Here is a 13,068-nt window from a genome sequence, read left to right as displayed (position 1 = left end):
TCGGAATACACTGCTTCTGCTTCCTGGGTGCTGGAAATAAAGGTATGCACCACCACTCTTAGCTTTTCCCAATCATTATTTGTAAGAAAAGGAGCTGTAATGAACTTACCATCATTTACCAACAAATAATTTTAATGAACTAAAAATAAAACACACCCTTTTTCTTGTTGTTGCTTTTTTTTTTGTTTTTTTTTTGTTCCCCCCGCCCCCTCTCAGAGACAGGGTTTCTCTGTGTAGCCCTGACTGTCCTGGAACTCACTCTATAGACCAGGCTGGTCTCGAACTCAGAAATCCCCCTGCCTCTGCTTCCCAAGTGCTGGGATTAAAGGCCTGCGCCAAACACCTGGCTAAAACACACCCTTTTTCAACTGAAAAGCAACTACTGGCTTTTTCAAAAATGTTTGTCTGCCTATCTGTGTCTATCTAACTGCATATCTAGAATAAGCAACCCAGAATTGAAATTCCCTGTCTCCTAATGTCAGCAATCTCCTAAGTGATTTTCTTCAGGCCTTTTCCCAGAGATATCTCAATGGTGCCTAATCTAAGACATCATTTATGTGAATTTTCCTATGCTTAACATTAACTCTTCCATATTCTTATTTTATTTCTTTCAAACTATTCTATTACTGGTTCTATATCCATAAACAATTCTTATGAGAAATTAAAAATGTATAGATTCTTCTTAACCTGACCTTTACCTTTTTTTCCTTTGTGAAGCTCTGGCTAAAATGGAATTCAGTGTAGAACAAGTAGGCCTAGAATATAAGAATAATCCCTTATGTACTGTGTGGAAGCATAGATGCTTCCTGTCAATAAAAAGCTGATGGCCTATTAGCAAATGGCAGGAAGTAGAAGGTAAGAGTTCCATTAGAGGGAGACAGGAAATCTCAGAAATGGGGGAGCTGGCAAGATTCACTATCTGGAGAACGTTGGATATATGAATCTGAGGAGAGGTAACCAGCCATGTGGCAGATACAGAATAGTTTAAACAGGTAAAATAAATTACAAGCTACTGGGAACAACCTAGTTTATGGTTTGGGCATTTTTAAATAAATAATAAGCTTCTGAGTTTTTATCTGGGAACTGGGACAAGGGTAGAAAGACACACTAGAAGTCAGAGACCCACCTGCCTCTGCCTCCCGAGGGTGTGGATTAAAAGCATATACCCCTGTCTAGACAGGTATTTTAATCCAGCAACATGGCTACTCTGATTATATCCAAAGGCCTTCTAGGCCTTTGTGATCTGGCTGGAATTCAGATACTACCTTAGTGCATGCCTTTAATTCCAAACAATGAAGGTAAAGTTAGTTTGTAGAAGGAAGCCTCATGTTTGAAAGTGATGTCTAATTGAGTGGCAGAAAAAGTGACGAATCTTGAGACTAGTTTGACAGAATAGGATGTGCCAACTCTCAGGAGAATGTAGAGGAACAGAAGCCACAGAAGAGGGAGCAGTGCAAAGGAAGAGAGGAAAGAGGCAGATTTATCAGAGGAGTTCTACAGAGGCAGGCTGCAGAGGGAGAACAAGCTAGACCCAGGTGAAGACAGAACAAGCCAGAGAATGAGGAATCAGAAGATTGTAGAACAGATTGCCAAAATTAGTATGAGACCACGCAGAGCAATACAGTCACAAGCTAAGATTGAGTCAGTCGCCCTGGAGAGGAGTTTGAACCACAATAGCTGAGTTAAACCAGCCAACAGAGTTCAGAAAGAACTAGAAAGGGTGAGTGAGCACATTAAGAGTAAGTCTCAGAGGCTGAAAACATTCTAGGCTTAAATTAGATTGTACAGAGGCTAGAAGCTTCTGGGACTAGGTTGCAGACAGAGACATAAGTCTTGGAGACAATTATGACAGGAAAACAAAAGTTACATTTACACACCACCACCGTTCAGCAACCATTAACATTTCTCAAAACATCTTTGTTATACTACTATGGATCCAAAAAGGACCTTATATATGCTAGGTAAGTACTCTATAATTGAGCTATATCTCTAGGCCTTGATTATTATAAATACAAAGGTAATTTCATAAAAACAAAATAAAATCATGAACATATAAAATTAAAATCGCAGTCATCAAAATATTTGATGAGCATTTTACACAAGAATAATTACATTTATTCCTTAATATATCATTTTGTTTTTTTACAAAACAAAACTCACTTAGGCATGAATGCTCCATTGGCTAGAGAAGGTTCATCGTCATCCAGCCCATCAAAGAGATGTGATTTGGCTGGACCTGCTGTTTGCAAAGCCTTTGGCCTGACTCTGGTAGCAGGGCGAGGTGTGAGTTTATAATGAGTAGGTGTTGTAAGAGCTTTCTGAGCTGCTGGATTGGTTGGTTTCAGTCTCTGAAAAAGAAAAGAAAAGCATAAAGCAAGCTTAATATGGTGGCTTCCATCTGTAACCCCAGCAGCTGGTAGACTAAGGCAAGAGGAATATCATCTATTCAATGCCAACCTGGTTACTCAGAAAGACCCAGACCTGCCATGTCTATATAGCAAGGCATTATTTCACCGTCTTAAAAGAAAAAGAACCAAGGAATGTTCTAGTTTATTTCAAAAGTATGGTACTAATTTTAATAATCAGAAAATGAAGCCAGGCCCAGTGACTAATATCCTACCATTTCCATCACCCGTTGGAGAATTCTCTAAATCTCAAAGATTATTGATTTCTCTATAGCTTTGTCTGCCCATAACTTTATAGACAGGATGGCCTTGAACTCAGAGAAACACTTACCTTCGCCTCTCAAGTGTGAAGATTAAAAGCACATACCACACCACTCTTGGCCTTCACACCTTTAATCATTAAGGTGAAGCCATATTAAGTTAACCTAATTTCAAATTTCATCTTGTCTAAGTATTAGCTCCTTAAGCCAAGGACACTAACACCTACATCACATGTGTACAGAATATGCAGACTCTGTGCTTGCCTAGTTTGATTATTTAGACTAGTTTCAGACATTTGAAATATCTTTCTACAGAACAAGTATTTATTTATATTTATTTACCCATCTTTCAAGTTCCCATTCAATTGACTTGTCAAATTTAAAAATTTTATTTCAGCAGGGCAGTGGTGGCACATGCCTTAAATCCCAGCACTTGGGAGGCAGAGACAGGCGGATTTTTGAGTTCAAGGCCAGCCTGGTCTACAGAGTGAGTTCTAGGACAACCAGGGCTATAAAGAGAAACCCTGACTTGGAAAAAGCACAGAAAAACCCTGTCTCAAAAAAAACAAAACAAAAAAACAAAATTTTTATTTCACTCAGGCAGTGATGGTGCATACCTTCAATCCCAGCACTCGGGAAGCAAAGATAGGAAGATATCTGAGTTAGAGGCTAGCCTATTCTACAGAGTGTGTTCCAGGGCAGACAAGGTTACACAGAGAAACCTTGTCTCAAAAAACAATCCCCCCAAAACCTAACAGAGTAATTTCCTGAGTATATGTATATTTGTGGGCAAGTGTGTGTACAGTCAGATAACCAAGGAGATTCACTTAAAAGTGGGTACTGCATCCAGGTCCTCTGCAAGAGGATTAACTGAGCCACCTCCTGCCTCTGGACTAACATCCTTTAAAATGTAACCAATAAACTAGATTTGGAAAATGCTTTACAAATGAGATGCACTAATACAGCATTCGTAATATGTCCTGTAATATTTTTTCCTACAAAAAATTGTTAGCAGAACAGTTTATAAAAAAAGCATTACAATATTCATACTTGAGAAAATATAGTTAACAAAATCTTAAAATATATAGAAATCATTTTTCACATTAACTAAAGCTTCACTGTTCCAGAAAAACTGTTGAGCATGGTGAGGCAATCCTATATCCCTAAGACTTCAAAGGTGGGGAAGGAGGGTAAGAAATGTAACATTTATATTTAAAAACTGTTACGTCCAGTGTGGTAGTGCACGTTTCAATCCCAACAGATGCAGTGGCAGAGGCAGGCATAGCAAGGTAGAGTAAGACTGTGTCACATAACAAAATAAAACAAGACTGTCCTAACTTACTCTCTTTCTAGAATAGGCTGTTCTCGGGAGCATTCTCAGTACGTTCTTTTGTGACCTGGGCTGGTAAGATGACTCAGCTGATGAAGGAACCTAAGTCTGCCGATTAGATTTTGAATCCAGGAACCCACTAAGTAGGTGGGAGGGGAAAAACCTCCCAAAACCCATCCTAGGATACACAGGCACAATTACAAATACACACATTTATGTCTACACATGTGAGGATACATAGATATTTTTTATGACCTTTTATATTTTATAACTTAGTGCCTTTGCTTGGAGTGTCCTTATTTCTACATTATTCTTCAAAAGAAAAATATCACCTCCCCCAAAAAGTTTCATGAGATTCACAAGTATAGTATGCTTATCATATTTTAAAACTTTTTCTTTTTTGAGAGGGTCTCAGTATGTAGTCCTGTTTAATCTGAAACTTACTATCTACACCAGACTGATCTAGAATGAACAACAATCTGTTTTTCTCTGCTTCCTGAGAACTGGCATTGGTATGCACCAGAACATAAGGTATACTTAAAAATTTTAATCAAAGCTCTCATAACATAAAAATTTGCCACTTATTTGTACATAGTTGTCTGTTATTTCTGTTGCTAAAATACCCTGGAAAAAAGCAACTTAGTCAGCGGTTAAGAGCAAATCCCAGCAATCACACAGTGGCTCACAACCATCCATAACAAGATCTGACACCCTCTTCTAAAGAGTGTGAAGATAGCTACAGTGTACTCACATATAATAAATACATCTTTAAAAAAAAAAAAGCAATGTAGTTAGGGTAGACCTATTTTAGTTCACAATTCTGTATTACAATGCATCTAGCTAGAAGTCAAGGTAGGAACCTCAATCAGTTATCAACTCCATTGTGTGCCTAGTTATACAGCACAGGGTTCTAAAGCAGGGACTTTGCTGCCCACATTTGGCTATGTCTTCCCATATCAATTAAGGCAATCAAGACAATCTCCCCAAACAGAAGTCCTGATTAAGTAATCTCTCATGGAGATTCTTTCTAAGTGATGCTCAATTTTGGCAAGTTGACAAAATTAACCATTACAATCATTCAGTAATTTTTATAGCTTTTACAAGGCTACGTAAGCATTATTACTAATTCTAGCACATTTATATCACTTCAAAAATACTCTGTACACACCACTTTCTTTTCATCCCTTGTCATCACAAATCCACTTTTTCTACAAATCCTGACTCCTGGACCTATCAACATAAACAAAGCAATGTAGCAGACTGCTGGCTCTCTCGCTTTGTGAGCAATGAAGGCTCGCTCATGCACTCTGCTCTGTTCAATGGATGGTGTCTGTTAGATAACATTGCTGACTTATCAAAAAATGGGTTCCTCTATTATTGCATTTACATATTGAGCTACAGTAAATTTTAATTTTCAGAGGTATAATCTCCCTCACTGGACAAGCTCATAAAGTTCTTTCTTTCGCATTATATCCTTAGCATTAAACATGATGCCTACGTTAGCATACTTGGGCAACAGGCTGTATGGGTAACATATTATTCATGTAATCACAATCTAGCCTCATACATTACTTAAAAATATATCAAAGGAGGCTTGGGAAATGGCTCAGTCAGTTAAGTACTGGTCTTGCAAGCATGAAGCCTTGAGTTTGATACCTAAAGCCATGTCAGAAAAGCCTTCACGCCAGCTCTGGAAAAGTTGAGACAAGAGGACCTCTAACATCACAACTACCTACTTATTCACCCACCCTTCATTTCAACTTTTCATAATGGTGGAATGTCTAAATGCAGTGCTCTGATGGTATAGATACTTTACTTGGAAATATAACTGTTGTCTCTTTGGTAGATAAATCATTTTCAGTCTTTCCCAATATAATAAAAAAACTTACCTCTTCTTTTTTCTTAGGATCTGACATAGGATTCCGGAAGAGAGGGGAGTCTCCAAAGGGTGAGTATGTTAGACTATTGAGGTGCTGCTGGAGAACAGCCTGCTGGGCAGCAGAAGCATTTGGATCTGTCAAAGCTATTAAAAAAAAAAAAAGAATGGGAGGTGGGGCATAAGTGCAAGGATCCAACACATTAGAGAACTCAACACTCTTTAAGCAATGACATCTTTGAATGTTCAGATCCAGTCAATAGGTGAGCAAACTAAAAACACAAAACCATGAATTAAAAGGGAACGAATATATGGAAATCTTATTCATAAGAGATATTACATATAAAAATTCACTGTAAAACTAGTAATCAAATACATACAAATCAAAATAGCCTAGAATGTATTGTAACTGTCTACCTGCCACTGGCACATGTTATAAAACAGTTATACTTTTTGCTCTCTAGAAACAAAGGTTGTTCTAGCTGGATATGATAACATATACTTATAAAGGCCAGCATTCTAGAGGCTAGGACACAAGAATCAGGAGTTCAAGTCTAGCCTAGACCACAAACTAAGTTCTAGACCAGCCAGCTAATTTAATTTTCTCTCAAAGCACAAGCATGAACATTTCTTATCAGCTGCAAAAAATTCAGAGAACAGACAAAAGCATCATTAAAGACTATATTCATAATGTACAAAAATGTAGTGTATAAAAAAAGAAAAGCAAAACCAGGTGTGGTATATATCCAAAGATAAATTGTTTTCAAGAAAATCATTCCAAAAATACTTAAAGATTAAATCACTAATCATCTGAGAGAGAGAGAGAGAGAGAGAGAGAGAGAGAGAGAGAGAGAGAGAGAGAGGGGGGGAGGAATAGGTTTCTGCTTACCAAGATTTAGAAATAGGTTGAAGCCAAAATATAGTAAGAATGTATATTAAAAGAATTCTCATATCACAACTATATGTTCTCACAATGAGGAATATAAAAGTAACAGCAACAGTAGCAGCAACCACTGCCCCATCACCAGGAGAATAGGAAGTTAGAATTAAAATAATATCAGAATAGATCCACATTTAGTCAAATGGGTAGAACTGGATGTATCTAGCCAAGGCTTGATGGCTCAAATCTGTAATTCTATCAATGAAAGGCTTAAAAATTGCTATTAGTCTGAGGCCACATAGAGAATGACCCTGTCTGAAATACACACAAAACTATATACAATGTTGTAAGTTTAGACACTGTTGATGTTTAAGGGGTAGTGCAAATATGGTCAAGAATTTGGGACCCAGGAGATAATCATTTAAAGTAAATCGTTTGATTTCAGACAAAAGTCAGCCATGGTGGCACATCTGTAATTCCAGCTACTTGGAAGGCTAAAGAAAAAGGAGGGGTAAGTTGAAGTATAGAACAAAATATACAGATTATCTTTTGATACATGGTATCACCAATAAAGAAGAAGTTATGCTAGGAGACTCAGAAGTTTCAGACATAAATTTTTTGCTTTGGTGTAAGGATTGGACCAAGGGCCTCACATGCTGCACAGACACAGCAGAGTGCCATTTCCCTTGCTGAGGAACTCAGTAGCTTTACTCATGACGTTGTTAATTGACAATCACTTATCCCTTAAAAAAAAATCTCATCTCTAAAAGCTGACCGACAGGACACACTGAGTGGAATTGGTCACAAGAATAAAAAAAGAAGGATCTGAGAGAGAGCAGCAGTTAGAACTGGCTTTTTCCCAGAGGACCTGAGTTTCCAGGGGATTCACAACCATAGTTGTAGTGGCTCACAGCTATATGTAACTACAGTTCCAAGGTATGTGGAAGGAGGTGTACGAAAATACATGCAAGCAAAATATCTACGTACATAATAAAAATTAAAAATCTTTAGCAAACCCAAGCATATTTTGGAAATTTTGTTTTACATTACAAATACAAAAATTTATATAAAAAAGATTTGGGTTTGGAGAGATGGCTCTGTAGTTAAGAGCTTATGTTGGTTTTCCAGAGAACCATAATTCAATTCCTAGCACCCAGAGTAGGTAGTTCACAAATATCTGTAACTTCCTGTAACTTTAGATCCAGAGGATTTGATGCCTCTGGACTACTTCAACACCCACGCTTAGCATACACACACACACACACACACACACACTTAAAAAGAAAGTCTTAAAGGTATGTATGAAGCCGGGCAGTGGTGGTGCATGCCTGTAATCCCAGTACTCTGGGAGGCAGAGGCAGGTGGATTTCTGAGTTCTAGGCTAGCCTGGTCTACAAAGTAAATTCCAGGACAGCCAGAGCTATACAGAGAAACCCTGTCTCCAAAAAACAAAACAAAACAAAAAACAAAACAAAACAAAACAAAAAAAGGTATGTATGGAGAGTAAGCCTCAATGGTTAAGAGTACTTGTTACTCTTATAGAAGTTGAATTCAGTTCCCAGCATCCACACGGTGACTCAACAACTATCTGTAATCCAGTTCCAGGGAAACTAACACCCTTTTCTGGCCTTTGCAGGTAGCAGACACACATGCATCCCAAACACTCATACACATAAAACAATCTAAAAAAAATTTTTGTAGATACAAATATGAGAGATGACATGTAAGCAAAAATTAAGAGGTCACTAGTGAAAATACTATCGATATTATATTCTAGTCATAACAATTTGAAAATATATCAAAGAATTAAATTATGGCCAAATCAAAGAAATTGATGAAGTCTTTCTAGTGACAGAGACTAATGTTCTTTCTTTTTTCCTCTTCCTCTCTTCTTTTTTTTCTGAGACAAGGTTTCCCTGTGTGGCTCTGGTTGTCCTGCCCTCGAACCCTGAGATCTGGTTGCCTTTGTCTCCCAAGTACTGGGAAAAACAGTTCTAGCACACCAATTCTGTTTGGAGTTAGGGGGTAAAAAGAAGCAATACTTTAATAGAATTTCTAAAGGGAAAAGTTTAAGTAATAATGAACAAAATGAGGGCACTGATGCAGAACAACATATAGGGATGTATGCCATCATGATGAATTTGAGGATAAGACTTCTGCCCAATAATGGTTGATTATGCTAAGTTTAGCACCTTTTAATTAAAATTTGTGACTAGTTAGACACTCTTAAAAGCTAATACATTTATAAACAGGCAATAATATACAACTGTAATATAAATCTTAAATCAAGAGTTAAATATGGTCATGTTCCCAGCTCTTGGCAAGTCAGAGGAAAGGAAAATCAGGAGTTCCAGCCTTTGTTATACAATGTGAGCTACATATGATGATGTCAAAAAAGAATGGGTAGAGGAAATAGAACACCATATTTGATCAAGCAGGACTAATACAGAAGGAAAAAAATGTATAGTTTATCACCATAGGCCAGGAATATAACTCAGCTGACACTGTGCATCTACTTTGCATAGGTTCTTGAGAACTAATCTTTATACAACAATATCAAAAGGGTAAAGTGGCATCTAAGTACCAGGGTCTAGAGGCAGAAGGATTCTCAACTACATAGGGCGCATGAGGTCAACCTGTGGTACATGAGATCCATCTTTTAAAAAAATAAAGTCCACTTATTAAACTCTCCAGTTCCCTGACACTCAACTTCAATTCTCCTAACTTCCCTGACATTCAACTGATAAGCTGTAATACCAGAGCATGAAAACTAAATAAGCCCATGGAAAGGACAGAAGCAACAATTGAGAAAAATAACATCATTCACCAACTGAGAATTCAAATTCCAACACTTAGAGAACTTTTAACTATCTATTTTTTAAGACTATAAAGTAAAAAATAAAAGATGCTGGTAAATACAAACGCAGAGTTGCTGATAAGGTTTTAATTATTTTATTTTAAAATATGAATGGAAAAGTTCACAAATCAGGATGAAAATTATAACAATTCTAATAAATTAAAGAATCAAAGATATCAGAAAGTTTTAGTTTATCAATTATCAAACTCAGAGTTTCAAGAAAAATCAATGTCTAAAAAAATGCCTGAAAAGAAATCTTTGGTGTCCTTTTTATTTGTTCTTGAGATAGGGACCTGTGGCAGCTGAGGTTGGCTCTGAACTTGCTATGCAGCTGAGAAATACCTTGAATCCTTGATCCTGGTGCCTCCCCAAGTACCAAGTTTGTGTAGTAAAAAGTTATAAGCTTATCAACTATCAATATAAGATTATCAAGACAGGGAGTTGGAGATTTGGCTCAGCAGTTAAGAACACTTGCTGCTCTTGCAGAGAGAGGATCCATGTTCAATTCCCAACACACACATTAAGATTCAAAACTGTCCCTAAATCCAGTGCCAGGGAATCAGAATCACTTATGGTCTCCCTGTGCATCTGGTATGCACTTGGCACACTTACATACATGCAAGCAAAATACTCATACACATAAACTAACATCTAAAAACATGAAAAGTAGGAAGGGAAAAGAGAAGACTAAAGACTATAGGCCACTGATAAAGAAAATTCAAGAAATATTACTATTACCTAGTTGACAGACTTAGTATAAAGATATACAGTTTAAATGAATAATCTCAAATTGAGGTACAGCATTGTGACAGCACCTCATGAATTTAGTCACAGAAAAACTCATTTCTGCCTGGGTGTGATGGCACACACCTTTAGTCCTAGCACCTAGAGGTAGGAAGAACAAGTGGATTTCTAAGTTCCAAGGCTAGCCTAGTCTACAGAGCACGTTCCAGAACAGCCAAAGCTACACAGAAAACCCCTTTCAAAAACAAAACAACAGAAACCAAACAAACAAAAATCTCATTTCTGGGACAGGAGAGACAGTTCAGTAGTGAGGAGCACTAAACTGCTAAGACTCAGGTGTAGTTCTCAGTACCCACAGGGCAGCTCACAACGATCTCCAATAACAAAGAATTGAATGCCCTCTTCTGGATTCCATAAGTACCAGGCACAAATAAGGTGCACAGGTGTACATGTGAGGCAAACATTCATCTACATAAAATAAAATTATAAAACCTTAAAAAACAACAAAATCCCATTTCTTTCCTGACACCTTATTAATGCCAGGTAATACTAAACTTTCATTTCCAGTGGTGTAATTTAAACATATTTAAATTTAAAACTAAGATGATTTTCTTTTCTTAAAAATAGGGTAGTTGATATTGTAAAAACTAGGGAAGTACATTCACATGAATGAAGTATGTAAGATATTTTAACAAAAGTAAAAACTTAGGATAATCAGTGAGTGTAGAATAATAACACCAGGGAATAAAGAAAACAGACATAAGTAAGTGAACTGAATTCTCTACTGTAACAAGTTAAATTTACTTATTTTAAAAATAAATACAATATAATGTAAGCACATTCTTAGCAAAACAAACTTCATCATATGTTAGATAAACTTAAAATAATAAAAATGATTTCTATGGGAGACCAAGCCTAGGGATGAGGAGATAAAGTAGAATCTAAGTCCTTCTATAGTACACGGCTATTTAATGATGCGCATATATGCACACAACTTTAGTAGGAATGGGACAGTAGAAAAATCAAGCCAGCAAGCTAAGTATTAGCAAGAAATAAACTGTAAAGCCTTCTAAAGTGACTGACACTTACCTACTGGGGCCTGGGGGGCGCCAAAGCCCAAAATGGCTGTCGAAGTATTAAATCCAGGGGCCCCAAAGGCTCCTGTACCAAGAGGCCCTCCAATCTTAGGTTGGTTGTTTCCAAACAAAGATGCCTGTCCAGCACCAAGAGCTATGGAGACAAGAGGAAAGAACAAGTGCCACAGAAGATCCTTTGACTATTGTGCCAGAGGTCAGTTACTTAAAGATATAATACATTTGGAAGCTTCATCATGACCAGTCATTTCAAGATAAGAGCTAATGTGATAAATGCTGACTTCATTCTAGGCATCAGGCTGGGTACAGCAGAAGCAAAAAACATCTTTCATTGCATTAGTTTCCTCAACTACAACAAAAGATAGCTATGTCTGATTGAATAAACAGGGCAGTGTAACTACCATTCTACAGTATAAACACTTAAGAATTAAAAAATGAATTCCCTGTATATTTCAGTATTTACAAATCAAAATACCTAACTGACTCAATCATGTCAACTTTAAAAAATATGTATGCACATTTTGTCTGCCATAAATCTATGCACCACATACATGTCTGCTCATGGAAGCCAAAAGAAGGCATCAAATCCCCTGGGACTAGAGTTAAAGACAGTTGAGAGCTGCCATGTAGGTGTTGGGAATCAAATTCAGGACTTCTGGAAGAGTAGCTAGTGATCATAACCATTAACCCATCTCTCCAGCTCCAGTACCAATATTTTTAAACTGGCATAAGCCAAACTACAGGAAATCAAATTACCTTCTCTGAATAGTTAAGATAAAAAAGTAATACTTTTAATTATAATATCTGCTGAAAACATCTTTAAATTAAATAAACTTTCTAGTTTCAAATAAACTAAACATATTCAAGTTCTAAACCAGAGTGACTGAAACAAGAACTCCTTAACTCCACCTAAATAATGAAAGTACAGATATACACCACCATTATTTAAAAAACAAAAACAAAAACTGGGTAGTGACAGAACATGTCTTTAATCCCAGCAGAGGCAGGCTTATCTTTGTGAGTTTGAGGCCAGCCTGGTCTATAGTCAGTTCCAAAACAGCCAGGGATGTTATACAGAGAAACCATGTCTCAAAAATATGAAGGGCATGGGGGGGGGGGTATGTGTGTAAGGGGTGATAGAGAGATGGCTCATTGGTTAAGAGCACCTGTTGCTCTTGCAGGAGATCCACATTTGATTCCAACACCCTCCTGGTGACTGGAAATAGTCTGTAACTCCAGGCCCAGGAAATATGAAGCCCTCTTTATGACTTCCCAGGCACTAGGCATGAACATAGTGCACATACATACAAGCAGGCAAAACGCTTATTCACATAAAGCTATAACATCTTAAAAACTTTAATGTAGCAGAAAAATTATTTTCTACTTATTGAGTTTGAATCACCATCACTCAAAAAGGGAAACTGCAAATGACACCAATTTAACTCATGCTCTCCCCACAAATAGTATAAAGCTCTACAGTATTAGTTTACAGATAATACTGTGAAATTCAAAGTTTAAACTTCAGAACAGGTACTTCTTAAAGCTCAATGTCTTTATATTTATTAGCAAATAGTTATGGAATCTCTATGACATTTAATAACTCTTATACTCCTAATTTCCAT

General features: G+C 37.1%; 1 protein-coding gene across 6 annotated transcripts in view; it reads right to left on the bottom strand.

Moving 5' to 3' along the window:
- Nucleotides 1-13,068, bottom strand: part of Nup98 (nucleoporin 98 and 96 precursor) — a 91,488-nt gene that overhangs the window by 40,895 nt on the left and 37,525 nt on the right. For 3 of the 6 annotated variants that reach the window (XM_052156126.1, XM_052156125.1, XM_052156127.1), the window contains 3 exons: nt 11,442-11,582; nt 5,885-6,018; nt 2,161-2,348 (listed from right to left, as the gene is read on the bottom strand). In XM_052156126.1, the coding sequence (XP_052012086.1) occupies nt 2,161-2,348; nt 5,885-6,018; nt 11,442-11,582 (463 nt within the window). The remainder of the gene's footprint in view (nt 1-2,160; nt 2,349-5,884; nt 6,019-11,441; nt 11,583-13,068) is intronic. The other 3 variants (XM_052156130.1, XM_052156128.1, XM_052156129.1) reach the window with 1 other exon arrangement.

The sequence above is a fragment of the Apodemus sylvaticus genome, chromosome 1 (assembly GCF_947179515.1).
Source record: "Apodemus sylvaticus chromosome 1, mApoSyl1.1, whole genome shotgun sequence".
In the NCBI taxonomy this organism is placed as follows: domain Eukaryota; kingdom Metazoa; phylum Chordata; class Mammalia; order Rodentia; family Muridae; genus Apodemus; species Apodemus sylvaticus.
Note: the sequence above shows the minus strand (reverse complement) of the source record. Positions and strands in the feature narration are given on the sequence as shown.